This window comes from Dipodomys ordii, unplaced genomic scaffold (assembly GCF_000151885.1).
Source record: "Dipodomys ordii isolate 6190 unplaced genomic scaffold, Dord_2.0 Scaffold282, whole genome shotgun sequence".
In the NCBI taxonomy this organism is placed as follows: Eukaryota; Metazoa; Chordata; class Mammalia; order Rodentia; family Heteromyidae; genus Dipodomys; species Dipodomys ordii.
In genome coordinates, this window is record NW_012267498.1 from 80,431 (window position 1) to 108,319 (window position 27,889).

A 27,889-nucleotide genomic window follows, 5' to 3' on the forward strand; every position below is an offset into this window, starting at 1 on the left:
GGGGCCTCGGGCCGGGGGCAGGTGCGGGCCGGCCCCGGGCTCGCCGCGAGCAGGTGGCCGTGGCTTTCCAAGCCCTCGGTGCCTTCAGCACGAGCAGCGTGGACTGGTACGGTTCTCTTGAAAACGCTCTTTAAAAGTCTGCCGCGTAAACAGGAAGCGGGCGCCGCGAGGGCCCCGGGACTCGCACCCCGAGCAGCCCTGCCTGGGACCGCGCAGCCTGCCCGGGGCGTCGGGGAGCGAGTGCCCGCGAGGAACGCTGCCCTTCCTCCTCACCACACGCCATCCCGCGCGTTCTTCCAGTTCATTCGATCTGTTTTCATAACAACTTTTTAAAAATGCTCTTGAAACACTGGCTCCCTGGGCAGCTCAGGCTGACCTCGAACTCATTCCTCCCGCCTGGTCCCCCACCTGCTCGGGTGACAGGCAGGCACCACCGCACCCGGCCCCACACCAGGGTTATTCATAGTTGCACGAGTGCACACGATTGTTTATTAATCTCCCAGTTCTCTATATCCTTTCTCTATATCCTAGTTATTGACTGAGGGGTTAAAAAGAAGTTGTATTTTAAACATTTACAGTGATTTTCCAGGGAGATGTGTTAGTTTGCTCTAAGAAATGGCCATTTTTCTAGTTCCTTGATAACTTGGGCTATTTTTTTTCAAATTTAAAATGACTCTCATTGTTTTGCTTTGTGTTTCTTACATTACTAATCGAATAGCTCTTTTCAACTATTTATTACCATCATGTCATATCTTGTCATTGTGTTATATCTTGAGAATTGTTCATATCCCTTTGGCCGTTTTTCTGTTTACTCATTTTAAAAGTTGAGAAGTTGGTTTTATTGCATAGAGTAACCCTGATAACTTTCCATGTATGTTGTAATTGGCTTTCCTCAGAAAAACTTTAAACTTTGTACAATTCTTTTCTTTTTTCTTTTTGGTCATGGGGCCTGAATTCTGGGCCTGGGCGCTGTTCCTCAGCTCTTCAGCTCAAGGCTAGTGCTCTACCACTTGAGCCACAGCACCACTTCTGGCTTTTTCTGCGTATGTGGTGCTGAGGAATCGAACCCAGGGCCTCATGCCTGCAAGGCAAGCATTCTACCACTGAGCCACCTTCCCAGCCCCCTAAAATTCTTTAAACTTTTTTTTTTGCTTTGTTTTTGAGAGGGAGATAGGCTAACTACGTGGCCCAGGCCAGCCTCTCACTCTTGGTCTTCCTGCCTTGACCTCCTAAGTAGTTAGGTAAGTAGGATTACAGGCACACACCTCTGTGTCCGACAAGTGCTTAAGTTTTGAGGGAAAGTTAGGACATTTTGGTTTTATGGGCTAAAACCTGCCAGTCTTCTTTTTATGGTGTTGGGCCTTCAGATTTCTATTTAAAGCGGCCAGCTCCGCATCTAGGTTAGTTTCTGTTTGTAGTTTTTCCCCCAAGAAGAAGACCTGTATTATCTTTAACTGTTTGTATAGGGAATTTCAACTTGAACTTGTGAGTCCACTGCATGTCCATCGATGTCACCCCTTTCACCATCCCCCGATCTTTCCCAACCCCACACTGCAAAAGCAAGTTTTAACTCCTTACATAGAATCACTCATTTATTCTTCCAGATGAACTTTAGAATTTTTGTCAGTAAATATGTATAATGTATATGTGTGTGTGTGTATATATACATGTATACATATATATACACACACATATATGTATGTGTGTGTGTGTATACACACACACACACACACACACATTCCTATTACTGAGGCTGGAACAGTACCTCAGGCTCTTGCATGCATTTCCTACACACAAATGGCATTTGCTATTCAGGTTCCACCTAGTCCAGCTCTTTTGCTAGTTAATAGGAGATAGGTCTCAAAGGCCTTTCTTCCAGAACTGACTTGGGATTGTGATCCTCATATTGCAGCTTCTTAAGTAGCTAGCATTAAAAGCGTGAATGAGCCACTGCTCATGTCAGTATTTTTAAAACCTTGTTTGTTTTTGATGAGAATAAAGATTCATGTCTCTCCATGTGTTCAGATCATATTTTACCTTTCACAGTGGAGCTTTTATTTACAGGTTAAATATATACTCTTGCTACTTCTATAAAATTTAAATTTATAAACATGAAAAATCTGTGTTGGCTCATACAGTCTGCCGGGGACAGCATATTGTGGAGCTATGCATAAAAGCAATCTTTTTCTGCCACACTACAGTGTCTCCGTCATGTAACAAGTCACCATTCTGTACTGATATTTCCTGGAATTATTTGCTTCTTGACTTCCATCATAACTATTATCTGTGTTGTTTGTAACCAGCCAGCCACGTCCAGGGTATGAGTCCTTACCAATGGAATTAGAGAAACAGACCCCCTACACACAGTGGGAACTTTCCATGACCTGACTAATCTCCTCCAACTGCAGCTGCCCCATGCCTAGCCCTGCTTCTGCCAGCCATGACGAGAGAGGACCCCTCTGAGGGGGAACTTCTCACTGCGGTTGCAGCTCTTTCGGACTTCCTTGTGTTGCTCCATCGTCCTGGTAACCACTGCAGATAAGGAGGAGGGACAGGTTGGCATGGTATTAAAACCCAGCAGGATGGGGCTGGGAAGGTGGCTCAGTGGTAGAGCGCTTGCCTTGCATGCATGAGGCCCTGGGTTCGATTCCTCAGCACCACATAAGCAAAAAGAAAAAAGCCGGAAGTGGCGCTGTGGCTCAAGTGGTAGAGCGCTAGCCTTGAGCTGAAGAGCTGAGGGACAGCGCCCCAAGCCCAGAGTTCAGGCCCCATGACCGGGCCCCCCAAAAAAAGAAAAAAAAACCAGCAGGCGTCTGACCAGGGCAGCTGCCCAGCTTTAGGGCAGGTGGCTGCGCACATTTCTGTGCAGAAGTGAGTTGCTTTGATGGGATCTCCTTAGTCTCTCGCATGTCTGACACGAGAGACTCATGTGTTTCCAACAGAACATGTCCAGTGTGGTGGTTCCAGAAGAATAGAGAACCCTCCTCTAGTTTTACCTGTGCCCTGTGAAAAGTCTTTATTTTGTGTCAGACTAGATAACATGGTCTGGGGTGCTACATTTACCTAGGAAGCAAGTGAGACTCAGAGACGCTAAAAGCCTCACCCAAGGCCACACAGCTGCATACTGGCTGACTGGAGCGCAAGCAGGTGGAAGAAGTCCTTCCACTGTCACCTCCCATCTCTGCCACCATCTGTCTCCTGTCCCCACCTAACAGGGTCCGGCATGCATCCATCCAGGCTCACCAGTAATGCAGGACAAATACAACCTAAAAAATAAGAAAGATAAATTTGTGGTTACCGGGATTAGAATTCAGTGCCTCTACCACTTGAGCCGGACTCCCATCCTTTTTGCTTTAATTATTTTATAAATAGGGTCTCGTATTTTTCCACATGTCAGCCTGGACTATGATCTTCTTGTTTTATTCCTCCCACATAGCTAGGATCACAGGCATGTACTATGGTGCCCGGCTTTATCGGCTTTATTGGCTGAGATAGGATCTCGTTAACAATTTGCCCTGGCTGGCTTCAAACGCATGGTTTGCTGAATCTCATGACTCCGAGTAGCTGGAATTACAGGCATGAGTCACCATGCACCACAGAAAGATATTTTATTCTTCCTGGTGCAAAAAGGGAGACTCCCCACTCTACCACCTTATCCGCTTTGGTTTGCGCAATCGTGAGCTTTTCCATTTGAGATGTGTAAATCATTTTTCAAGCTAACTAAGCTTTTTGGCTGGTGCAGAGCCTTAGGGCTGGGGAGAAGGCAGCTTGTAGATGAAGTCAGTCGCCAAAGAGGGTGGCCCTGGCTGCAAATGGCAAACACAGACAGGAGCACATTTCCTCTTTGGATAAAGGCAATTACCAAACAAACACAGGTGGCTCTGCCATCACCAAGCTAATTTAGGGGGCCCACCGTGACAAATGGGGCTGGCAGGTCTGTGTGCAGAGTGGGGTGTGTCTGTCTGTTTTCTGCATTGCTGCAACAGAATTCTTGACGCCAGGTCATTTTTTTCTGTTTGTGACAAGGTCTTGCTGCATAGTCCAGACCACCTTAAAATGAACGATGTGCATGCCTCCTCCTCCCAAGCACCGAGATTACAGGCATGTATCAATATGTCTGGCTGAAGACAGTGGAGAGTTTATAATGAAGACTAGAAATGTACTTCTTATCATTTTGAAGGTTGGAAGTCCAAGGCCAAAGGCCATCTGACAAACACCTTGCAGCTCTGGGAAAAAGCCATCTTTTCTGTCAAACTAAAATGTCTCTATCTTGTCAGTCACCATTCTGAACTGATATTTCCCGGTGCTAAGAGCTGCTGCTGGACTTCCACTGTATCCAGCCCACCACGCCAAGGGCAGGAGCCCTTCCCCAGGGGAGTTAAAGAACATGACCCCGTGTACATTTTTTACCTGACTTGTGAAACGGTGACCCCTTTGTACAACACCTTATTCATATAATAAAAATTACTAATAAAATTATATACATATCTATATAATAAAATTATATATATATATACATATGTATGTATAAGACTAGGGCCCTCCCCACAATGGGAACTTCCCACTGGCTTTACCAACCTCCTCCAACTGTAACTGTCAGCAGCCCCGTTCCCAGCCAGCCCCAGCCATGACAAGAAGAATGTGCACCTTTGCCTCCGAAAGGAACTCCCTCCCCCCCCTTCCCCAGTAGGGACCTTTCACCCCATGGTTAGAGTGGCTCCCAACTTCCCTTAACCTCATTACTCTGCACTCAACTGTAAAACAAACAAACAGAACCGAGGAGCCTGACTTCTTAGCAACCAGGAGAAAGGACATCACCACTTGGGGTAGGATAAAAACCAGCAGACATCCGGCTCCGTGTGCCCGCCCCGCTCTGGGGAGAGTGGCAAAGCACCTTTTTGGACAGAAGTAAATTGCCTTGATGAAATTTCCCGCATCTCCTGTGTCTGTTCGTTTTCTAACACCGAGGGTCCTGGGTTTGCACCACGCACGGTGCGCGCATGCGGGAGAGGAGAGGAAAAAGCGCCCAACTCTTTTTTTTTTTTTTTCAGTTGTGGAGTTTAAACTCGGGCCTTGCGCTGGCTGGGCAGGCGGGCGCTCTACCATTTGCACTGCGCCTCCAGCCTTTTTTTCCCTTTCATGATCTTTCTAATAGGGCCTGCCACTATTGCGACAAGCCTCCTGTTGATGTTTCTCAAGAGGCTGGATGACCAACTTGGTGCCACCATACTCAGTTTCTGAACTGGTTGAGATAAGGCATCTCCAGAACTATTTTGCCTGGGCCAGCCTTAAGCCATGACTCATTCTTCCAATCTCAGCTTCCCAAATAGCCAGATTCACGGGTGGGAGGCACTGACCCAGGTTCCAGCTCATCCTTTTCTCAGGACCCAGTCCCAAGCTAACTAACCCATTCCCTTTTTGGGAGGTAGGGGGTGGGGGTGGGGTCCTGGGGCTTGAACTCAGGGCCTGGGCTCTGTCCCTGAGCCTCTTTGTGCTCAGGGCTAGCCCCCAACCACTTGAACTACAGCACCACTTCCGGCTTTGTGTGTGTGTGTGTGTGTGTGTGTGTGTATGTGTGTGCGCGCGCGCTGTACTGAGGAATCAAACCCAAAGCTTCATACATGCTAGGCAAGCCAACTTCCCAGCCCCTAACCCATTCCTCTGATAACAACTTTAGTCCTTCCTGCAAGGCCTAATCACCTCTTTAAAGGCCCCACCTCTCCACACTGCAGCGCAAGAGATCAAGTTTCCCACACCATGCTTTGGGGTTGTCACCCTGTGGCAGACTCAGGCTGCTTGGCTGTGTGAGAGGATCGTGAGTTTCTTTTTGGCTTTGCAGGGTCCTCATAGGCTGCCTGTGACGCATATTTTATGCTGGCTTAATATTTAATAAGAAACGAAACTGTTGGGCTAGGAATGTGACTTCGTGGTAGAGCACTTGCCTCACATACATGAGGCAAAACAAAACGAAACTGTGAAGCCAGGCTCCAGTGGCTCACACCCATAATCCTAGCTATTCAGGAAGCTGAGATCTGAGGATTGCATTTTGAAGCTAGCCCAAGCAGGAAAGCCTGTGATACTCTTACCTCCAATTAACCACCCAAAAGCTGAAAGTGGAACTGTGGAACTGTGGCTCAAGTTAGTAGCCAAGTGATACTGTGAGACCCTGAGTTGAATCCCAGTACCAGCACAGGACAAAACAAACAAACAAAAACACCACCACCGCCAACAAAAAAATCCTTTCTCTCCTTTCTGCAGTGGTTTTCTGGATTAGCAGAAACTTTTGCTTTTAATTATATTTCCCTAATTCTAATTTCCTCATGTCAAAATTCTTAGATTTGTAAAATGTGTTTTGCTACAGAAGGGAATATTCCCAGACTCAAAGGATGAAGGGTCTGTTATTCAGCCCATTTCTACCCTCTTGCTTCCTCCTTCATTATTCTGCTTTATTATTCTTTTTGGTGCTAGTAGTGGAGCTTGAACTCAGGGCCTACACCTCTCACTTGGCTTTTTCACTCAAAGCTCTCTATTACTTGAGGTACACCTCCACTTCTGGCTTTTTTTTGCTGGTTAATTGGAGATAAGAGTCTCTTAGATTCATCTGCCAGGGCTGGCTTCCAACTGAGATTTTCAGTTCTCAGTCTCTTGAATAACTAGGATTATAGGCATAAGCCATCTGTACCTGTCTTTATTGTTTGTTTTTGGTGCCATTCCTGAGTCTTGAACTCCAGGCTTGGGTGCTGTCCTTGAGCTTCTTTTGCTCTAGCCTGTGCTCTATCACTTTGAGCCACAGCTCTACTTCCTGCTTTTTTTTTTTTTTTTTAGTAGTTTGGTGAAGAGTCTCACAACTTTCCCAGCCAGGCTGGTTTCAGACCTTGATCCTCAGATCTCACCCTTCTGAGTAGCTAGGATTATAAGTGTGGCTGCTTTATTGTTCTTTATGACACCTATGCATAATAATCATTTACATGGCTGTTTTTTAGCTCCCCACCACAGATAAGTCACACCTAGACAGAGATTCAGCCTGTGGCTCACAGTACAGCCAGTGTCTAGAAAGGTGCTGCTCAGAGTAGCCACTCAACAGGGTTTGGTGGCCAAACAAACGTGCAAGTTGAAGGCCCATCTCACAGTTCTGAATCTATGTCGATCACACTGAATCGTCCGAGCAGCTGACGGAGCCGGCTTTCAGCAGTGGACCTCAAACTGTCTTCCTTGCTTTGCTAAGCAGGAGATGCGAGTGGGGCGGATCTGCAAGGAGAGATGTCACCTTTTCACACCAAGAGTCAAATCAGTACCTGAGTGAGACAAAGAACGAGAGTCTCGTGAGTCTCTAATACCCTGAAGGACTCGGTCACAGGCCTTACGCACAGCCTTGCTGCCTCAATTCTTATTTCTAAATAAGGTTCTCAACCTTATTTAGAAATCTCCTTTGTTATCCTTTCAAGGTCAAATCCCATGTATTTTTACAGTCTCGTGTCTCATTCTATTTTGAGCTGGAATCCTGGTATATCTTTTTCAACTTAATTCAAAAGGTGGATTTAGAAGCCAGCGGGCACCTGTTCCTGCTTCAATACCTACAAAAAGCCAGGTTTGGTTGGGAGATGCAATGAAATTCTATATAGAATCTCTTCAGAGAGCCGCAGCAGGTGTAGCGGGTGGCTTTGTTTCCTGGGGGTGGCAGGTGGTGGTGCTTGTGGATACAGATGACTGTAATGTTTTCCAAATAACCGTGGCTCATTCACTCCTGATGTGACTCGCCCTCTATAGAGCCGCCTAGGTGACTGGAAAGAGTTAACCTGGCTTCACTCTGCCCACTCTGGTCTGCTCCCAAGGCCAAATCTGGGTCACACTTTAAACTCAGCACCTCCTTAGTTAGCCAGAAATATCTGATCTCTGAATAAGCAGGGTGCCTTCATTGTCTTAGGACATGAGAAGAGACTATCCTCTCAACAGGACTGAAGATTTATTTGGGAGATATCATGACAAATTGCAACCAAGTAACATACTTAACTACATTCACTTAAGATTACATTCAACAAATCATACACTAAAATAGATTTTAATTAAAATGCCAAATTTATTTTTATTCAGATGATACTGTACCATAATATCTTAGTGTATTTTAAAATATGCTAAAATTAATTTTTAAAAGACTAATGGGAAAATTCAGTTCATAGAACTTTTAAAAAAAATTTTCAGTTAATGGAACTTAAATTACCCTAATTGAAGCGCCACCTGCTGGCTGAGATGCTTCTAGCAAAGCATAGAAAACCAATACAATAAACTGGCTTGATTTGGGATCAGGGTAGAATCAAGAGACGCTCTTAAAGTTAAGTTACAAATCAGGAAGTGATGACAGACTACTGCAAGTACGCAACATCAAAATAATTTCACAGCCTTGCCTGAAAAACTTAAGAACTCCCTGTTTGAAGAGTGCCAGATACAATTCCTGTTCTGCATCTCCATCTAGTGGTCGACTATGTGTACTGCACTCCAAGCTCAGCTTGGTATCTGCATTCTGACCACTTCAATTTAGAAAAATACTTCTCACAAAGCTGACACATATTGTGTACCTTATAATGGTGCAATATTCTCTTTAATAGTGGTTGGGTTTTCTCAAAGGAATAATTACAGATTTTAAACTGTTAATCCACTTAATTTCCATTTCCTGTCACATTCATATGTTAAAAATAAAAAAAAAAATTCAGCCTGGCACTGGTGACTCACGCCTGTAATCCTAGCTAATCAGGAGGCTGAGATCTGAGGGTCTCAGTTCAAAGCCAGCCTGGGCAGGAAAGGCCATGAGACTCTTATCTCCAATAAGCCACCAGAAAACTGGAAGTGGAGCTATGGCTCAAGTGGTAGAGCACTAGCCTTGAGCTGAAGAACTCGGGAACAATGCCCAGGCCCAGAGTCTAAGCCCCAAGGCTGACAATCACCCCAAATGAGCTTTTTTACCTTAACTACCTCTTCAAAGATCCTTTCTCCAACTATTAGCATGTGCTTTGGTATTGGGGGTTAGTCTTGATTTTATTCTATCTTAGACTGTTTTGCAGGCACAGCTCTAAAGGCCTGAAAGTCTTAGTCCTGACAGCATCTAACGGGGAATTCTTGCCACCAGCCAGAGCTATTAACCATCTGAGACACTGGTCTAAACATTCTTTGCTTATGGGTGAAACTGGCATTTATTGTATCTGTTTTTGTTTTTTTTTTCTGCTGTTCTCGTTGTTTTAACTTGAGATTCTTTGTCTTTGAAGGTTGGGTTTCAACTCTTTTCCCCGTTTGGTATATCGATTGTTTTTCATACGATCATATAGCCAAACTCATCAAAATTATTAAAAATGTTTGGGGGGGCTGGGAAGGTGGCTCAGTGGTAGAGTGCTTGCCTTGCATGCAGTTCCTCAGCACCACATAGGCAAAAAGAAAAAAGCCAGAAGTGGCACTGTGGCTCAAGTGGTAGAGCGCTAGCCTTGAGCTAAAGAGCTGAGGGACAGTGCCAAGGCCCAGAGTTCAGGCCCCACGACCGGACCCCAAAAAAATGTTTTTGGGGTTGGTGTTATTCAACAAGTAAGCTCTTCAGTTGTCATCTAGTATAATTATGTCCTTGATCTGGAATTGGTAATAGTGTACAAAGGGAAGGAAGGATGTCAGGCCCCCAGCTCCAATTAGCCTAAGCTACTCCATTTTGCTAAAGACTGCATGTCACTTGGTAGAAAGGTCATTTTACTTCATTTTTGCAAAATTTCTGAACACAAGCAGAAGGACCCTGCTCACATCCTGTTTTGACAATATATTCCTGGAAAGGATTATGCAAACTAATGCCACCTTGGCAAAAACACTGGCAAACTAACCACTCCAAGCAGCTTCTTGGAACAGAAAGCTGAATTACAAAGCACAGCTGTACACTCCTTTTATTCTGCTTATCGTCCAGGTAGGATCTTGCTGTATGCCCGGGCAGGCCTAGCCTTTTGTGCATTCCTGCATTGCCTGGAATGACAGCACTCCACTGTACCAGGCTCCTGTGCTTCCTCGTGGCTAGGGTAGCAGGCTTGAGTGACCACGTCCAGGTGCTGGTTGAGATGGATCTCATGAACTTTTATGCCCAGCTTAGCCTCAAACTGATATCCCCCATTTATGGGGTAATACAAATTTTTCTCCTAAAGATTTGAAATGCAGCCTTTATCTTATATTACATTTCCTTATACATTTGGATTTATGTGTGTGTGTGTGTGTGCGGGTGGAGAGCTACCCGCTGGCACTTGGGCTTGAACTCAGAGCCTGGGTGCTTGCTGTCATGCAGCTTTTTACTCAATTCTAATACTCTAACACTTGAGTCATACCTCTACTTATGCCTTTATAGTAGTTAATTGGAGATAAGAGTTTTATAGACTTTTCTGCCTAGGCTAGTTCTGACACACAGCAATTTGAAATGGCTATTTTTAGACATTCTGAAATTTTATCCAGTTTCTCTTTGATCTGTGAGTTATTTGAATGAGGCATTTTGCTTTCTTTATGATCAAAAGTTTAGTTTTATTATCCTCTTAATCATATTTCATCAGAAATATATAAGAATTATATGCTGTGATTAAAAGTGGAGTCTCCAGGAGGCAGAGGTGGAAAATTATGGTTCAAGTCCAGCCTGAGCTAAAATTAGCAAGGCCCTATAATTCAAAACAAGCTGGAGGAAAAGAATCCGGGGACATAAAAGCTACCAGATTGTGAGGAGGAAAGGAGTGGAGGAAAGGAAAAGCTACATGGGGCCCAGGAGTTTACAGAGAAGCAATCACAGCAGAAGGAGAGCAGGGAGAAGTTTGGAGCCGTATCTGGCTCCCAGGTATGGACAGGAGGTTAAATGTAATGGTCAAAGGAGTCGCCAAACTAAGCTTCTGGAAAAACAAACCACAAGCTTCACTGACAACTCAGGGACTTGAGAGCTGGGACTAATCTGTGATGAGAAGCTGGACTATGGGAACAGAGCCATTCTGACTCCCCTATATCCAGAGTGACTGAGAACTGCCATCTGTTTATTCAGACCCTATCTGGAAATTAGTCTTCAAACAAATTGGGTGAGGCTCAAGGGGTATGCTTGCCCAGCAAACACAGGTAGAGTTCAGTCCTCAATTCTGGGGGAACAAAAATGGAGTCTCAGGATTTAGCATTCAAAAATATCACTCATTGCTTGCCTCACATGCTGGAGGCCCTGGGTTCGATTCCTCAGCACCACATAAACAGAAGAAGCCGGAAGTGGTGCTGTGGCTCAGGTGGTAGAACAGTAGCCTTGAGCTGAAGAGCTGAGGGACAGTGCCCAGATCCAGAGTTCAAGCCCATGACCAACACACACACACACAGACACAGAGTCACTCCTGTTCAGTCTTTCCTGAGATACCTTATAGAGGGCAGCTGCATGTACTGTCAGCACATTGGGTGTGGCTGCCATCTTGCTTACAGAACGTTGGAACTCCAGTTTTAGAGCAAACCGTGAGACAATTTGTTGTGCATCTATGCCCAGATGTGTATCTTTGCTAAATGAGCATTAGGAAAGATACTTCCCAGATTGCAAAAAGAAGAGAGAAAGAAGGACAAAAAGAAAGGAAAAGAAAGAAAAAAGGAAAAGGAAGAAAGAAAGGAATAAAAAAGGAAGGAAGAAAAGAGAGAAAGACAGGAAGAGCGAATCACAGGAATGAGCAGTCTTGTGAAATGGGAAACCTTATTGCTTCTGCTAGACTAGCTCCAGTTCTTGCTGCTGCTTCTGTACTCGACACCTCCCTACGATCAGCATCTTCTCTTTATTCCTCTCTCAGCAAAGTAAGAAACATCACGACGCACCCTCCCTCTCCTGCTACACTCCCCTTCTCTTGCAAAGATCACCCCTGGCCTCCTTAGATTTGGCGTTTGCTGTCACAGTTCCTCATACCTCTGAAGACACCTGGCCTCATGCCTGCTCTTCCCCACAGAGTGACCCATGTGCTCCTGACTTGTCACCATGTCATTCTCCGCCTAGCCCTGTCACATCCTCCCTCCAGGGCCTCCAGGACCCCCAACCTCCTCCCTGCTCTGATCTCCACCTTTAATCCCCATGACTCCCCCACGCCCAGCATCTCCCTTGCAAGCTCTCAGAACTTCCACCCCGGGGCTTCTCACCTCCTTAAGCACCATCACCAATTCGGTGGTTGTTCAGGCCAACAGCCTGAGATTCTCTCCTGTTCCCCTGGCCGCCAGCCCCACCTCCACTCTCCCATGCTGCCGGTGCTTCTATTCCCAGGGGAACTCTGGTGTTACTACTTTTCTCATGGTCACGGCCCCTACTTTGAGTGTGTCGAAGCCACATTCATCTCCCATCTGGACAACTGCAACGATTCCTATAGAGGGGCTTTTCCTTCCCAGCCGCTCTCCATGAGGAATCTGGCAGGGGGCAGAGGGGGCTGAGTCTCGGGCCCCACACTGAGCAGCGGTCAGCCATGTTTCGTAGGCTTTGCCACCCTCAGCCTATGGTTTATGATCCTTGTAGAGAAGTTCAGAGGCCCTGGGTGAGCCTGGCTCGGGTGACCGGCTCAAGGCTGAATCTACACGAACGGTGTTGACCGGCATCAAACTGCAGTCCCACAGCGTGGCCTATTTGCAGGAGTTGAGCCAATATTTGGACAGTTTTCCCCTAACTTTCCACTTGCCTTATGAATCATCACCAGCACGGTGGGACAGGGGATGGCTGGGAAAGGCGGGGGGCGGGGGGACACGCCTTAAGGTTTGCAGTGATTTGAGTGTGTCTACTTCGTAGACAAATGTGCTGAAATTAAAGCCTCAGTGATGCTGGAACTCCATTTACTAGGGAAAACCTGAGGCAAGGTAGTTTCAGCGAGGCACCTGGGGCAGGCGCTGGGACCTGGGACAGGCCCTCAGCCCGGGGGAAGAGGCTTGGGCGGTGGAGATGGAAGGAAGTGCATTGTCAGCCAGAGGGAGGCTAGACCTCGGGTCATGGTGATCAGCCTGCGCTGGTCAGGGCCGGGGTCACGGTCAGGGTCCAGGTCAGGGCCCAGCCAGTAGGAGGGAGGTGGGTGGGACCCCGAGGGAAGGTGTGGGAGGCCAGGGCTTGGCCCAGTCCTGAGTGGGGAGGAGCCCGAATGCCTGGAGGGGACTCAGGAGGTGGGGTTTGGGGCTGCAGGGTTAAGAGCTGCCGGGAAGGGGCTGACAGCCTCACAGCGGTTTCTCTGCAGCAGCAGAGGAGAGGAGACTCCTGAGGCTGGAGGAGGTGAGCAGGGGGCGGCATGGGGAGTGGCTGGGCAGCCCCGAGGAGCCAGGGAGCCCGCCCGAACGCCGGGCGTGGGACACCCTTACTTCGTGGCTCCCTGCTCCCTAGGCCACCTGTGTAGCAGGGGTCTCCGGGAGGGCTCCCCAAGGGAAGTCCTGCATCAAGCGTGGACTGACAGAGACAGGAGGGAGGAGACCCCAGCAGAGGCGAAGGAGCCTGGACCTGCCTGGAGCTGGAGAGCCTAAGGCCAGGCATGCAGAGAGCCCTCCATTTCTGGGGCTGGGAGCAGAGCTGCTGTCTGGCCCAGCCCGTGGGGGGTGGGGGGGCAGCTCTACAATGGGGGGGAATCGGACAGCTCTGCAACCCCAATCCCCCCAACTCCGGGGCCTCACACTTGTTTACACTCTGCAAAAGTATTCACTTCCAGACTGCCTCCCTTGGTGCTCCAGTCCCAGCCTCTCCCTGGCTTTTGGCAGAGCCTGAGACGTGGGGAGGGGCAGGGACTCTGGGAGCCGGGAGATTCCAGACTAGGGATGGGGGGTGGAGGCTAGGAGGGACTGGGGGGGCGTGGAAACCGGGAAAGACTGGGCCAGAAAAGAGGCTGACAACAGGACCGCTTCCCAGACCATGGGCGACGCGCCTGAACCCCCGCTGGCCGCGGTGAACAGCACTGGGCAGGCTAGAAGGGGCCAGGTGGACCCCAAGTGCTCTTCCCAGCAGGGCCATCCCCCCCCCCCGTGGTTTCTCCACCTCTGCCCAAAGGCCTGTGGGCACAGGCCCCAGAAGCGCTGGGGGGGGGGAGGGTTGGGCCAGGCCACTGAGGACAGCACTCGCTCTATGCAGGCCAGAGTGACAGGCAAGGCCATGTGGCAGCTGCTGATCCCGCTGGCCCTGTGGCTGGGCACAGGATGGGCCCAGCTCCCCGAGACCCAGCTTTCAGAGACACAGCACAAGAGCCTGCAGGTGGCCCTGGAGGAATTCCACAAGCACCCCCTTGTACAGTGGGCCTTTCAGAAGACCAGCATCAACAGCGCCTTGGACATGGTGCGTGGCGTGCGGGGCCCCGAAAGCCTGGGCCCAGCCACCTCCAGGGCTGGGCTGCTCCACAGTAGGGGCCGGGGGTGGCAGGACACTGTCACTTCCAACCTGGCCTCTGGCCTTGCTGCTCGTCTGTCCACAGCCCTTCCCCGCCGGCACCTTTGTGAAAATGGAATTCAACATCCAGCAGACCAACTGCCACAAGAAGTACTGGAAGGAGGCCCGCTGCAAAGTCCTGCCCAAGGGGGTGAGGAGGGCCTGTGGATGGACAGGGCTGAGGCCGGGGTCCTCACCATGGCACACACCGCCAGGGCTGTGGGGAGGGAGGGCAAGCAGAGCAGGGGAGGGGCATGTCTCCACCAGTGGGTCCTTCCCTGTCCAGCGTGACAGCTCACTCATGAAAGACGTTCCTGGCATGGGGTTCACCCTGAACCTACACTAGGCCACGGCGGATTCACACAGCAGGGATTCTGTCATCTGCCCCTTAGGGGTAAAGCTGCTGCTACAGGGCGGGGTGACCGCCAGATGAGGGACGGAGCCTGCTGGGTTCCCGTCCCTACTCTGTGGTCACCAGCTTTGTGGGTTCTAGTGTGGCAGTTTATACCTGTAATCCCAGCAATTGGACACTAAGGAAGATCGCCAATTCTATGTCAGCAAGAGCTACATACATACGTACACACATACATGCATACACACGCAGCACTTCTAGTTCAAAAACATCCACGTGATTTGACCTCTAAAACGGCCCAGCCCTAGGGGGGCTGTGCCTGAGACCAGCTGGCCTATGCAGACCCTTGCCCAGCAACTCTGGAGCCTGCTAGGGGACCTTGTGCCCCAGCAGCTCGGCCCCCACCGCCCACACCTCTCTCACCCCTCTCCTCTGCTCTTCCAGAGGAAGCGCAGATGCCTGGCCTGCATCAAACTGGGTCCTGACAATCATGTTCTGGGACGGATGGTCCACTGCCCTGTTCAGCCACAAGGGCATCAGGTCAGAAGGGACAGAAAGGCCTGGGAGGAGGCTGGAGAGATGGGGAGAGGCTGAGTCTGCGGGAGAGGTTGAGGAGGGGAGAGGGTGAAGATGGGGGGTGAGAGGGCACTCTGGGTATGGTCCAGAGCATTCCCTAGGGGGTGTGGAGGTGTCCCCCCTTCTGCACACTGTTGCCAGTAGCTGTTGGTGCTGACAGGAGACCCAGAGGCACCACTGCGCCAAGGTGGAACGGGCTGGTGAAGACAGCTTGTACCTCCCCGGACAATTTGCCTTCCTGAAGTCTGGGGCCTCCAAATGAGCCCCAAATTGGTAGGTGGCCTGGGGCAGGGGCAGCCCCTGAGATGGAGGCTGGACATTTGCTGGCTGTGGCAGGCAGGGAAGGGGTGGATCAAGACTGGATAAAGGCTAAGACCGGACCAGAACTGTCTCTGTCACATTCCAATCTGGTTCTCCTTCTCCACTAGAATTGTTCCCCACTGAGGACAGCTGCATGCCGGAGCGGATGGCAGGCCCCGCCCACCCAGACTGGAGGCTCCAGCTTCTTCTGGTCTAATAAACCTGTTCTCAGCACTTACCGACCTGTTTTGTTGTGTTGCTCTTCTTTCTGTAGCTCAGTCTACTCAAGGCCAGCTGAAAGGGGGAGGGTGGTGTGAGGGGGTGGGGTGGCATGCAAGCCCCTTCCTGCTGGACCCCCAGGAAGAAACAATGGGGTGAGTGGAGCCTCTAGTCCGGACTTGAGTGACAGGCGGCGATGTAGATAAACACAAAGCCATTTAATGAGAGTAGATGAGAAGTAAGCCGGCCACGGAGCGGCTGTGAACACAGGTCCGGGTGCACCCCACCGACAAGGGGGAGGGGGCAGTGTCCTCAGGGGGGCAGCTGAGAGGACTGCACTCAGGACAGGGAGAGATGAACAGCTGAGGGTGCAGGGCCCCGGGCTGGACTGGAGAAGACCGCGAGGACAAGTGCAGAGGCAGGGAAGTGCCGGGCTCCCTGGGCCTGGGCTGCATTCAGAAGACAAAGGAAGACGCGGCCCCAGCAGGGCTGAGCGTCTGCTGGGCCCGCGCGAGGCGGTCACTGGCCTGGCGGTCCAGGTCGAGGCACTCCTGCAGCGTGTCCTGGAACTGCCGGCAGGCCTCCTCCAGGATGGAGCTGCTCCGGGTGGGCCAGCTCTCCCAGTACCCAGGCTCCACCCAGGGCTGGGCCTCCGAGGCTCGGGGGCCTGGGCTGGAGCTGGGGCGCAGGGAGCTGTCCAGGTCTCGGCACAGCTGGTAGAACTCACTGCCGCGCCCGCTCACGCGCTCCCCGTCTAGGACCTTCAGGCCAGGCAGCAGCTCTCGGACCGCAGAATGGTAGGAGGGGCTGGCACACAGCGGGTTGCTGAGTCGGGCCAGTGGGTCCTGGAGCCGCAGGTGCTGGAGGCCCTGGAGCCCAGCCAGACACTGCAGCTGGCCCGGCGTGGCCAGCAGGTTGCCCGCTGCATTGAGACTCTGCAGGTTTTCACAGGCCGCCAGGGGCTCCAGCCCCGTCAGCCGGTTGTTGGAGACATTGAGCACGGCCAGCTGGTGCAAGGCGGCCAGCGGGCCCAGCTGGGTGAGGGCGTTGCCTGACAGGTCCAGCCACTCGAGGGCCAGGCACTCGCCCAGGCAGCCCAGGTCCACCAGCCCCAAGTCTCGCAGCTTCAGCAACAGAATGGACTCCAGAGCAAACTCGCCCGTGCGGGACTTCAGCAGCTGGGGTGTGATGCGCAGCCCCTCAGCCTCTCCTGGCTTCTCACCAGGAGGCTCCATGATACGGAGGTTGACAAGGTGGCCTGGGGCCTGGCAGTGCCGCCACAGGAACCTGGGGACCACGAGCGGTCAGACGGCTGCTCCTCCTTCAACGCTCCTCAGCCCAGGGCTGGGAGGCCTGCTCCTGATGCCCTGGCCCAGGGCTCAAGGACCCTAAGGAGAGACAAACAGTCAGGAAGGCCTCAGAGGATCCACCAGCCTTGGTCCTGAGGCAACCATCACCAGGCACACATGGCCTCCGCCCAGTCCGGCAGCAGCCTTAAGTGACCCCAGAATGAGAGAAGTGGCCGCACCAACAGGGGATGTATGTCCTCCATAACCAGCTCTGTCCACCTGTCAAATCTGGACCATGGGCAGAAATCTCACTGTTTTCGGGAGCATGGCCAGGTCCCACGCCGCCAGGCCCCCTTGGCCATCCAAACAGTCAGACAGCGGCGGCAGGACAGAACTATGACATCACCACCCCAAGGCCAAGTGGGAGATGCTCTGCTCGAGAGTCAAAGCAGCTGTCTGGGAGGTGCGGGGACACTGAAGCTATCCCGGAAATGGAAGGGTGGGCAAGAGTGTGTGTGTGTGTTTGTGTGTGTAATATGCCGCTGACGCTGCCCACACAGGGTGGGTCAAGGTTCAAGCAGAGAGGAAAACAAGCAGACCTCTACTCCAAGTGCAGCTTCCCAAACCTGCAGACTTTGGCCAGCCTCAGACATCTAAGCTAGGTGGACAGGGATCGCCTGCTAGGTCCTCAGGACTGCTGCCAATACCACTTACAGGAGTATCAACCTCCACATCACTTTTTACCCCCTCAGCCCCCTCATCGTCCCCATCTGGCAAGGAGTCAGCATGTCAGACTGAGCAGGGGGGTGAAGCCACTGTGAATCCAATCATAACTGCAGGGGAGCACTAGGCACTAGACACCCATGAATGTTCTAGAAACCTAAGAGCAATGGATCCAATCCAACCAGGGCACAGAGTGGCAGAGAGGAGGGAGAAGCTGGGATTTATCTAGGTGAGGTGTGACGTGATAGAACGAGGCAGGAGACCCCATGGACGGGGCGCAGCACTTGCACAGCATTCACAAGCACTGAGTTTGATTCTTAGACACTGTCAGCAAGAGGTGGCCACTGGGGTCAGAGAGGACATTCAGGCCTCTTGAACTATCCGCAGGCCTCTCATCAGCAGGATCCACCTGCAAGAATCCCACAGAGAACGTGATGCAGAGGCCAGGGCTAGACTCCTGCAGCTGCCAAGTGAGCCTGGGAGGATACTGAACGCAGCCTGGTGATGGAACCTAGCTAAGCCAAGGCCCAAAGCCTGGCTACTATTTGCCTAGCCCCAGATGGAGATGAAGCCAAAGCTGGCCATGCAGGGCTGAATAAGGCTTTTCCAAGGGAAACGGTGTCACGAGGAGAGGCAGGGGAGTGGGCTAACAGGGCAACATCACAGAGGTGCTAGTCGGGCACACTCACCATGCTAAAGCTGCAAGGAGTTTCCAGAAGAGGCAACTGGGGGGTCAAAAGACCCAGCTGGGACAGAAATCAGATCTTCTCCACCCCGGTGCCATGCATGTGAGCCATGCATCCTGCATCACCCGCTCCATCTGTGCTGTGCTGTCCTGCCCTCTGAGACACAGGCCATCTGGGCTTTGGTGGTGGATAAAATAAGGCACTATGGGTTGCTGCCAAACCCTCATCTTGTGGCAACTGGAGGTATGTCAAACCCATGAAACTGCCCGCTTCGTGGCGCAGGGCTCTAGAAGGGGCTAGGACTATAGGCAGGGGGTCCAGGTGCAGCCCCCCTTCCATGACGAACCTCTGGGGGAGCTTGAGAGCATATCCCTACCATCCCCCATCCACTCCCAGCCCCTAGTGAAGAGGAAGCTCCAAGCAGCATTCAAATCATACCACTCTCCCGACTGAATACGTTCACAAACTGTTGTTTACAAAATGCCACTGTTTATTGTTAAGACTGCCTACTAAATAATGATCTTCAGGACCAATGTCAATGCACTGAGAGACCGTCTCTGACAGCATCAGTTACTCTGTCCTTCTTCCTTGTACTTTCATCCAGTTTTTTACTACCATAGTAGAAATACACAGCAGGTCAGAGGTGCCAGTCCGGGGAGAGGACGGCTTGTTCGCTTCAAGTATGCACGCTCCATCTCCCAGTCCACGCTAGCTGCCACCGGGCTCAGGGACCAGGCATCCTCAGGGCTGCCCCCAATACTCCTGGCCCCTGCATTCCCTTCTGTCCAGCCCCACTCCTTCCTGAATCCCAGCATTCACATTCAGGTCTTGAAAACAATCCTACAGGAATTCTGGGCAATTTGTCCCAGTAGGCACTACACACTTCTATTCCAAATAAGGGACCTGCCCTACAAAAGTAGCCGGGAAGGGGCGCGGGGTGGGGGAGTTACTGGCAGTAGAAGACTCAGCCACCCAGTGGTTAAGATGGGCTCGCTAGTCAGTTTCATTCATCAGGATTGCTCCTGGCCACACTAGCATTCCCAAGACTTCATGTGCACACATCCCTCCCAAGATGGCTACTGGACCCAGGGTTTCTGCAGAAGCCCATGCACGCTCTCAGGGACTAAGTCAAGGCCCCTCCAACAGCATGGCTTCTCTGCCCCTGGCTGCATTCTGGGAAGGCCTGCAGCCATGTGTCCACCTGGCAAATGGTATTCAAGGCCCTGAATGCCCAGGATATTCCAACAAAGTGCTGTGCCTGATAAAACTACATGCTTGAACTCACTGCATGCCGATAGATACAAATGGATCTACCAGAGGGAATGGAAAATGACTTCACTCAAAAATGAGGGTAGTGATCTATCAAGAATCATTCTCACCAAACAGGTGGGAGACTAATGATCAGGACACAGCTCCCAGCTCCTCTCCCCCATCTGCTGAGGGGCTGGAAGGTTCTGAGGGCAGCAGACTGGGTGCCCCTGTAAGCTCTGAGGTATTTATGTGTACGTCTGAGTGCCCACGAGGCCAGGCAGTTAGGCTACAGGGTCTGCTCCCCGTCGGCAAGGCCAGGACTGGAGGTGAGGGGCGGTGGAGTGTAGTGGGGGAAGCTTTCCAGGTTGGTCTTCAGGAAGAGGAGGTGCTCGATGGTCTCCACCCTGAGAGGTGGGTTTGGTTCTGAGACTGTGGGGCTGCTCAGGGAGGCCAGCACCCTTTCAGAGAAGGCCCTTGTGGGTGGGCAGGACAGGTAGAGGGTGGCCAGGTGCGCCAGGGCCGGCCAGGTCTCACACTTCTTCTCCCAGTAGGCCAGCGGGTCCTGCTGGGCCCCGATGGTCTGGTTCTCCCGCAGGTACTTCCTGACGATGACACTAGCCAGGTGGTTCTCGGTGGAGAGGGAGGCCCCGTTCCTCTCAGAAGCCAACAGCCCCACGCTTTCCAGCTGCTCCAGCAGGCTCTTCTCCCTCTGCACCAGCAGGAAAGAGCTGGAGTCGCCAACACCCTGCACGGGCTCTCTGTGGCCTCTCCCTTTCACCCCAAGGCTCCGGGCTACCTTGCCCACACGTAAGCCCTTGGGACCCTTCAGTCTGCCCAAGGCAGGCAAGGGACCCTCCGATACCATGAGCTCCTTCACCTTGTACACGAGGACCTGCTTCCAGTGGTCGATGTCAGCCCCCGCGGGCAGGATGGCCTCGACCTTGCCCTTGAAGCGGGGGTCCAGCAAGGTGGCCAGCACAAACTCCTCCCGATGGAAGAGCTCGTTGAGCTGAGCATGTGTGGAGAGCTGCAGGGCCAGGCCCTCGGCTAGCCGCAGGGCCATAGCCGCCTCCCCGCCGCTCTGCTCCGTGAAGTGTCTGTGGACCTGCTCCAGGAAGATGTGGAGATAGCGCAGCTGGGGCAGCACCTGGCTTAGGGAAGCCTGCGCTGTGCTGGCCTCACGTAACACCATCTGGAAGGGCTGCAAGAGCTTAACAAGACTGTCTGTCAGGCTCCAAAACATAGTAGACAGGGTGGTGCTGGCTTTGCCTGACTGCTGCTTCTCTGCATACGCCTGCAGGGCCTGCTTCTGCTCTGTGATCCACTCCATCAAGCGGTACGCCGAGACCCAGTGGTCTGACAGCTCCTCAAAGGGCTGCTGCTGCAGTGGGAGGCTAAATTGTTGCTGGAGTTGGCCAAGGAGCCGCCGAGCCTCTGGGGAGCCTTGGAAATGGCTGAAGATGGCCCTGGCTGTTCCCAGGATGATCTGGACACTATTATGGTGACACAGAAAGTTGTTCACCAGGGAGTCAAGGCAGTGGGCGAAACAAGGTATGTGGACAAAACCTTCGGTTCTCACCATCTGCTCCAGGCTGGGCCAGCCACCTGACACAAGAAAACCAGCCTTCAAGGAGGCTCGGCCCAGCCACAGGCTGATCTGCTCCAGCAGCTCCCGCTGCCGGTCCTCACCGACTGGTTCCCCGGGCAGGCCTCGGACCCACAGCACAGCTTGCTTCCTCATGCCCCCCGGTGTTACAGGCCTGCTGGGGGACCAGGCCGACACCCAGTGGGCAGTGATGGCCACGTAGGTGACCGCTGAGTCCTGGGCTGACATGAAGGAGGTGAAGTGAACATGGCCGCCCTCAGCCCACTGCATCTCCTGCAACACCTGCTCTCGCATGGCTTCATGGAGCAGGGGTAGGGCCTTGTCGGAGAAGAAGCCTGGCGAGGGCAGGCGGTAGCTCGGGTCCACCTGGGACAGGAACCTCTTGAAGGGCTGGGAGGAAACAAAGGAGAACGGCAGGGCCAGGCTACAGAGCAGCTCCGTGATGCTGTGGTTCCAGGCTGGTGTGCACGGCCGACTGGAAGCATGTGAGCCGCTCTGGTTGTCTCTGACAGCTTCAAAGGAAGCAGGCAGGTGTGAGGGGGCCGGGAGTGGGAGCAGCCGCTCATCGCCACCCACCGCGGGTTCCCTGTCACTGCCTTCTGAAGATACAATGTCCAAGTGCCTCCTTGGAACAAATACGGTGGTCCCAGTGGGCAAGGCCATCAGCTGGGCCTGCTCTGCCCCACTCACCCCTGTGGCTGGCCTTCTTTCCCACTCCAGTCCATGCTTACTGGCCAAGTGGCGGATGAGGCCCGAGACTCGGGACCACCCCATGGTTTTACCCCTTCTGACACCAGAGTGACACAGGATACAGAGGATACGGCAGGCTTTCTTCAGATCGACAGTGAAGAACTGTCTGATGTCTAGGTTGGGCTTGGGATCCATGGTGTGCAGAGGGCCCGGGGAAGGTGGAGTAGAATCTAAGCCATGGGTCCCTGCTTTTACAGCTCGGATGCGCTTCTCCACGCAGGGAGACTCCTGGAGGCTCAGCTCCGCCCCTGCCTTCTCCTTCCTGCCAGGAAGCAAGTGCTTTTTCTTCCATTTCTTCAGGTGCTGTAGGTCTGCAACTAGATGGTTCGTGAGAGTGTCAGCTCGCCTCGTCTCCTCTTGCTCCCTGCACTGGCTCACCTCTAACCTGTCCAATCTGTCCCTTCTAACCACCTGGGGGGCCTGGGGACTGGGCTGGCCCTGAGCTGAGGTAGATGGGGCAGGGCCAGTGGTCATCTTTCCTGCCTCCTCTCCTCCTCTACTCCCACATGCCTTGCGCCTGGATGCTGTTCTCCTCTCAGGTCGCACAGGGTGTTCCTGCCTAGGCACCAGTCTGTGGCCGTGGGTTCCGGAGTCTCCTTTCAGCTTACTCTGCCCAGGGCTGTTTGGACACTTTGTATGGAAGGTGACAGGCCTGCTCAGAGAGTGGGATTTTCTCTTCCTGCTGTGGGCATGCAAGTCAAGGGCACTGTCTGCCTGTTTCTCCAAGGAAATTTGGTTCAGGTCAGGCAAAGAGACCACTAGCTCCCTAGGCAGGGGGTAGGGGCTGCTCCTCTGCAGGGTTAAGTCCTTTTCTTGCTTCTTTTGAGAGCCAAAGGGTCTAATTTTCCTCCCGTGGCAACCATCAGCCTTTTCCTCTAGGTCCACAAGCTCAAGTTTGACCCCAGTATCCAGCAGGCCCTCCCCAGCAGCCTGACCCATCCGACAGGGAGTGTTGGTAGCTTTGGTGTTGCTGTCAGAACGGGGACAAGCTGGGGTAGCAGCTGGGCTCTTAGGTCTAGTCACAGGGGAGGTGGCATGCACACAGAGCTCCTGCCCAACTGTTTCTGAGGGTGGCTGTTTCTTGGGGGTCTTTTTGACTTTTTCCATTTCCAACATGCTTGGAAACTTGGGGAAATGAGAAGATGGACCTGGGCTGCAAGGCAAGATAAAAAGAACGGCTCTCAGTCACTTAACTCTGGGGACGCCAAGGGAAAGGCCAGACAGGAGAGAACGGGAGAAGCAGTAAGACGGAGCAAGGTGGTGAGAGATCAGCCCCAGAACAAAAGCCCCCAGGTGACAGCCCCCTTGGTAAGGGGCGACCTTCACCCCTCCAGCCCTCAGCCAGACCTCTACACATTTGTGATTTCTGGGTCCTTCTTTACCACACTGTCTGATCTCTGACTTTCTTCCTTCAGTGTTTGAAAATGCAAGAGGTACTCGATCTTTCTATGTGTCATGGACATAGAAGAGGGCAAGACCGCTGTGTTCACTCACAACACACAGAACTACAGCCACGCCGAGGGCACAAAGGACCCCAGTCAGGGAGGAGGTGGACCTTGCCAAGGGAGAAGCCTCAGAAGCTTCTGGGGGAGCAGCTAGCCTTTCCGGTTTGGGTGCTGGTCAGGAGAGGGAGGAGCTCTTAGTCTCTGTGTCCTGAGCACCGGGAAGGCATCATACAGTGAAATGCAGCTCAGTATTTGTAAATAAAGCAGCCTATGCCATACTAAGCCAGAGGTTTTGCTCATTCTTCCTGAAATGTCCTGTATAAAAGCCAGTCTCCTGCAAACAACCTATTGGGACAGCTCCCCAACATCAATGACTTCAAGCTCCTTTCATGTTCCTTTCTCTGTCATAGACAAACCTCCTCTCTTTTCCTTTCAAAACTCACTCCTTGGCTGGGCCCTGGTAGCTCATGCCTGTAATCCTAAGTAATTAGAAGGCTGGGATCTGAGGATCACAGTTCAAACTCAACTTGGGTAGAAAAATCCATCAGATTCTCATCTCCAACTAGTCTGCAGGAGCTGGAAGTGGAGCTGTTGCTCAAGTGGTAGAGTACTAGCCCTGAGCACAAAGAGCTAATGCCAGAGCAAAACAACAACTAAAACTTACTCCTCCCTGGCTCTTAGACTGGCCTGGGGTCCACCTTGCCACTAACACAATGGGCTTCTCTGTAACACCCTGAGAAGCCCCAGGCTGTTTCCCTGCTTTAGAATGTTCCTTCCCTGGGCCCTAGAGCACATTTTCTTGGTTTACCTCACACCTTTGACTCCTGCTTGGTCTCTTTTCTGGTCCCCTCCTCCTCTGAGTATCTGTGAATGATGGTCCCTGGGCTACCTCAATGGGCCCTCTAAGCTCACTCACTGCACAATCTCCAGGCTGCTCTGCATTCCTCCCACTGTCAGTTCTCTCCCAGGCTCACAACTCTTTAGTCAGCCTTCCTTGCCTGCCCTTCCTGCATTCAACTTGACCTTGGCAAATCAGACACCCAGCCACTCAGATGCTCCAACACCAAACCTAGATGTGATCCTCAACACCATTCCCCTCATTCACTTCTCTAGACATCAGATCATGTGCAGGGTTATGAATAGAAGACACACAGGAAAAAGGAAGAAAATGAAAAAGAAAGAAGTGTTCACTGAGCCAAGATGTGTATCCTCGCGATGGAGGCGAAATCTCCGCACACCACAACCAGGTAAAATTATAGAGGGAGACTAAGATCAAGTACCTAGAAATTCCCCTCCCTCCCTCCCTTCTTCCCTTTCCTTTTCTTCTTTCTGTACAGGTACTGTGGCTCACACTCAGGGCCTTGTGCTCTTGCTCAGCTCGCTTAACTCATGGTTGGCACTCTACCACTTGAGCCACATATTGTACATCATCAGATGGCAGTGCTGCTTCTAACAGGTGACAAGCTGCAGAGGTAGCTCTGAGGCTGCTGAGAAGAAGCTCCTTCCAATTACAAGAATCTCAGAGGGCTAAGAGCAAGCAGCTATTGCTGGAACTCAGCCAGCCACCAAGACATCAAATGAATGACACGATGTCACATGAGAGTGGAAGAGCTGGAGAAAGCAGAATCAAATGTAAGACACTGTTCTAGACTGAAAAGAACTGCTCCAGATGGCAGACCCGCAAGGACTTACCTCAGCTTTTATTTCACGACTAAAGAGACTGCAAGCCAGGCTGTCAATCCAAGCTTCCAGAAGCAGAAGCCTCCAGGCACCCCAGGCTGTATCACTAGTAATGAAGACAAAGGACAAAAAATTAAAGAAAGCCCAAGATATAGAACATGGCATCAACAATAGTAAAGAAAAGGGAAAAACCTGCGTGTTGGAGCTGCAGCCTGAGCAAACCCTCGATCCTTCATCTCAAGACATATTCACTTATCTCAGGCACCAATCCTGTTCTGTTTCTTAATTACCTAACCTCACCAGGGCTCTAAACTCTACAGATACTGGGATACATTCAGTTGTTTAATATGGATCCATAAAACATCTCCTCTAGGCCAGTGCTGTACCCTCTGGTTGGTACTTGGGGCTCAGGCTGCGAAAACTTGGAAATGAAGAGCTGGAGATGTAGCTCAGTGGTACACTTCTTGCCTAGCAAGCACAAGGCTAGGGGTTTAATCTTCTGCACCACAAAGGGGAAAAACAACAACAACAACTTGGAATTGAGGAATAAGCTGCAGCACATGGAGGCTTCCCACAAGACATCTCACTTGACTTAAAGATAGACTGAGTATTCTACAATGAAAAGCTTACATCCTGTAAAGAGTTGTCTACTTAGCTTTAGGATCATTAGTTCCTGACAGCATGATTGGGGATCTTGGATAGGAGTCACTGGTACAATAGTAATGTCACCCCATTCTTTCCCACTGGAGCACATCAGGACAGTGGGCTGATGTTGTTAGGGGCAACCTCAAATCTAAATGAATCTAACATGGAAATCTTAAAAAGAAAATCATCCACAAGTATTTTGATATGGCATGTCACCGTGGGTAACAAACACAGAGGACTGTAAGCACAAGCCAGTATATAAGTCTTTCTAGGCCGAGGAGCCTTGGTGTAGAGCCTGTGGTGGTCACATGAGAAGCAGACTGGAAAGCAACTCCAGACAAGGTAGCCAGAAGAATCACTTGGAAGGAAGCAGGAGGTAAAGCAGGGTTGGAGCAGATCAAGGTGGGAGAGGAGGCCACTGAAGAGCCATCCAGGGGTACAATATACTGAATTGGGATGTGGAAGAAGGGTAGAGCACAATTTCCTGGTGATCCTATTATCTTTCACAGGTCTGTCTGGATATACTGAGCTTGAGGTTCTTGAAGAATCTCAAGGAACAAGCCTTTAGGCATGTTTCTACAGAAAATAAGCAGATGCACTAGGAGTGGAGGGTAGCTACCCAAGAAGTGCTGCAAGTATGAGAGAACAGTGGATGAACAGATATCAAAGATGTCAAAGAGAAGCAAAGGGAAGAAACACAGAAAAACTAGAGAAGACACTAATTTTCTTTTGGGGAAGCCAAGGCTAGAGAAACCAAGGGGAGAGACTTTTCAGAAGTGTGGTCAGCAGAATTAGTGGTGCCTTTAGTGGATGAGAATGATAGCACCTGTGCAGTATAGTGACGGGGAGGGAGAAGCAAGTAGAGCTGCACACAGTAGCTACGGGGGAAGGGATCCAGGACTCCCCTAGACACCAAAATCTATGGGTAAACAAGTCCCTTATATAAACTTTCCCTTACACTTTAAGTCATGTGTACAATATCTCTGTAATATCCAGTATCTGTATTTCCATAGTATCTAGTACAATGCAAATGCTTTGTGAATTAGTTACTACATTGCAGTGTTTAGGAAATAATAACAAGAAAAAAAGTCTGTACAAGTTCAATTCAGTCTCCTGCCCGCTCAAAATTCGATTCTCCTCTTGATGACTCTGGTGAAGAGAGGGAAAGAAAAGCTTGGATGTGTCCCTAAACGTTACCAGGTGCATGCCACAGGAAGAGAGGTAAGGTGGGGCAAGTGTTTGGGGGCGTAGCCTTGGAGTCAGGAAGAAATCTTGTTTTTCTTCCTTTTTTTTTTTCCCTTTGGTGCCAGTACTTGGGCTTGAGCTCAGGTTAGGGCCTGAGCACTGGCCTTTAGCTTCTTTCACTCAAAGTTGGCACTCTACCACTTGAGCCACAGCTCCACTTCTGGCTTTTCTGCTCATTAATCGAGTCCCTTCTGCAACGGCGATCCTCAGATCTCAGCTTCCTGAGTAGCTAGGAGCGCCAGCGTGACCCACGGGCCCGCGATTATTTTTTTCTTAGAGAGAAGGATGGATGGGTCTGGTAGCAAGCAAGTCCTTCACCTGGGCTGGGGAGAAAACGGAGGCAGTTTCCGCCGGCAGCAGTTCTCCAGCGAAAGCCACGCAGTGAACAGGCGAGCAGCCTTTGAACAGGAACGACGACTTTCCTTCCCACCCGCGCGCGGGGAAGGGCAGCGGCCACGCTCTCGTCTGGCGCACCCGGGACATTAAATAGTTCCCCCGGACCTTTCCCCCGTCCTCGGTCTGCCAGGCGCTCCGGACCCCCGCCCCGCCCCCGGCCTCATCCCTCCCCCATCTGCACACCTCACGCGGGGCGGCCGGCCGGACCCCGGCCCTTCGCTGGGAGGGCACGGTGAGGGCTGGCGAGAGCGGAGCGGCGAGCGCCCGCCCCTCCCCGGAAGGTTGGGGGTCGCGGCCGCCCGGCCCTCCCGGTCCCCTCCCCTGGGGTCTCACCATTTGCTCCTTA

General features: G+C 51.6%; 3 protein-coding genes across 4 annotated transcripts; 1 reads left to right on the plus strand and 2 right to left on the minus strand.

Annotated features, from left to right (window-relative positions):
• Window positions 1-13,144: 13,144 nt before the first annotated feature.
• On the plus strand, window positions 13,145-15,846 carry Rarres2 (retinoic acid receptor responder (tazarotene induced) 2). Of its 2 annotated transcripts, none has more exons than XM_013036378.1 (6): window positions 13,145-13,243; window positions 14,090-14,290; window positions 14,427-14,531; window positions 15,177-15,272; window positions 15,469-15,581; window positions 15,737-15,846. In XM_013036378.1, the coding sequence occupies exons 2-5, from the start codon at window positions 14,111-14,113 to the stop codon at window positions 15,568-15,570; spliced, it is 483 nt and encodes a 160-aa protein (XP_012891832.1). In that variant the 5' UTR covers window positions 13,145-13,243; window positions 14,090-14,110; the 3' UTR covers window positions 15,571-15,581; window positions 15,737-15,846. The 2 variants fall into 2 exon arrangements, with proteins under 2 accessions (XP_012891832.1, XP_012891831.1); XM_013036377.1 differs by having other exon boundaries at window positions 13,148-13,246.
• Window positions 15,847-16,237: 391 nt separating this feature from the next.
• Lrrc61 (leucine rich repeat containing 61) lies at window positions 16,238-25,354 on the minus strand. The gene is made up of 2 exons (XM_013036384.1): window positions 25,270-25,354; window positions 16,238-17,215 (listed from the first exon to the last, which is right to left on the minus strand). Exon 2 carries the CDS (start codon window positions 17,060-17,062, stop codon window positions 16,283-16,285), a length of 780 nt encoding a protein of 259 aa, XP_012891838.1. The 5' UTR covers window positions 17,063-17,215; window positions 25,270-25,354; the 3' UTR covers window positions 16,238-16,282.
• On the minus strand, window positions 18,995-25,353 carry Zbed6cl (ZBED6 C-terminal like). Its single transcript, XM_013036383.1, has 2 exons — window positions 25,270-25,353; window positions 18,995-23,285 (listed from the first exon to the last, which is right to left on the minus strand). Exon 2 carries the CDS (start codon window positions 23,246-23,248, stop codon window positions 20,063-20,065), a length of 3,186 nt encoding a protein of 1,061 aa, XP_012891837.1. The 5' UTR covers window positions 23,249-23,285; window positions 25,270-25,353; the 3' UTR covers window positions 18,995-20,062.
• Window positions 25,355-27,889: the final 2,535 nt, after the last annotated feature.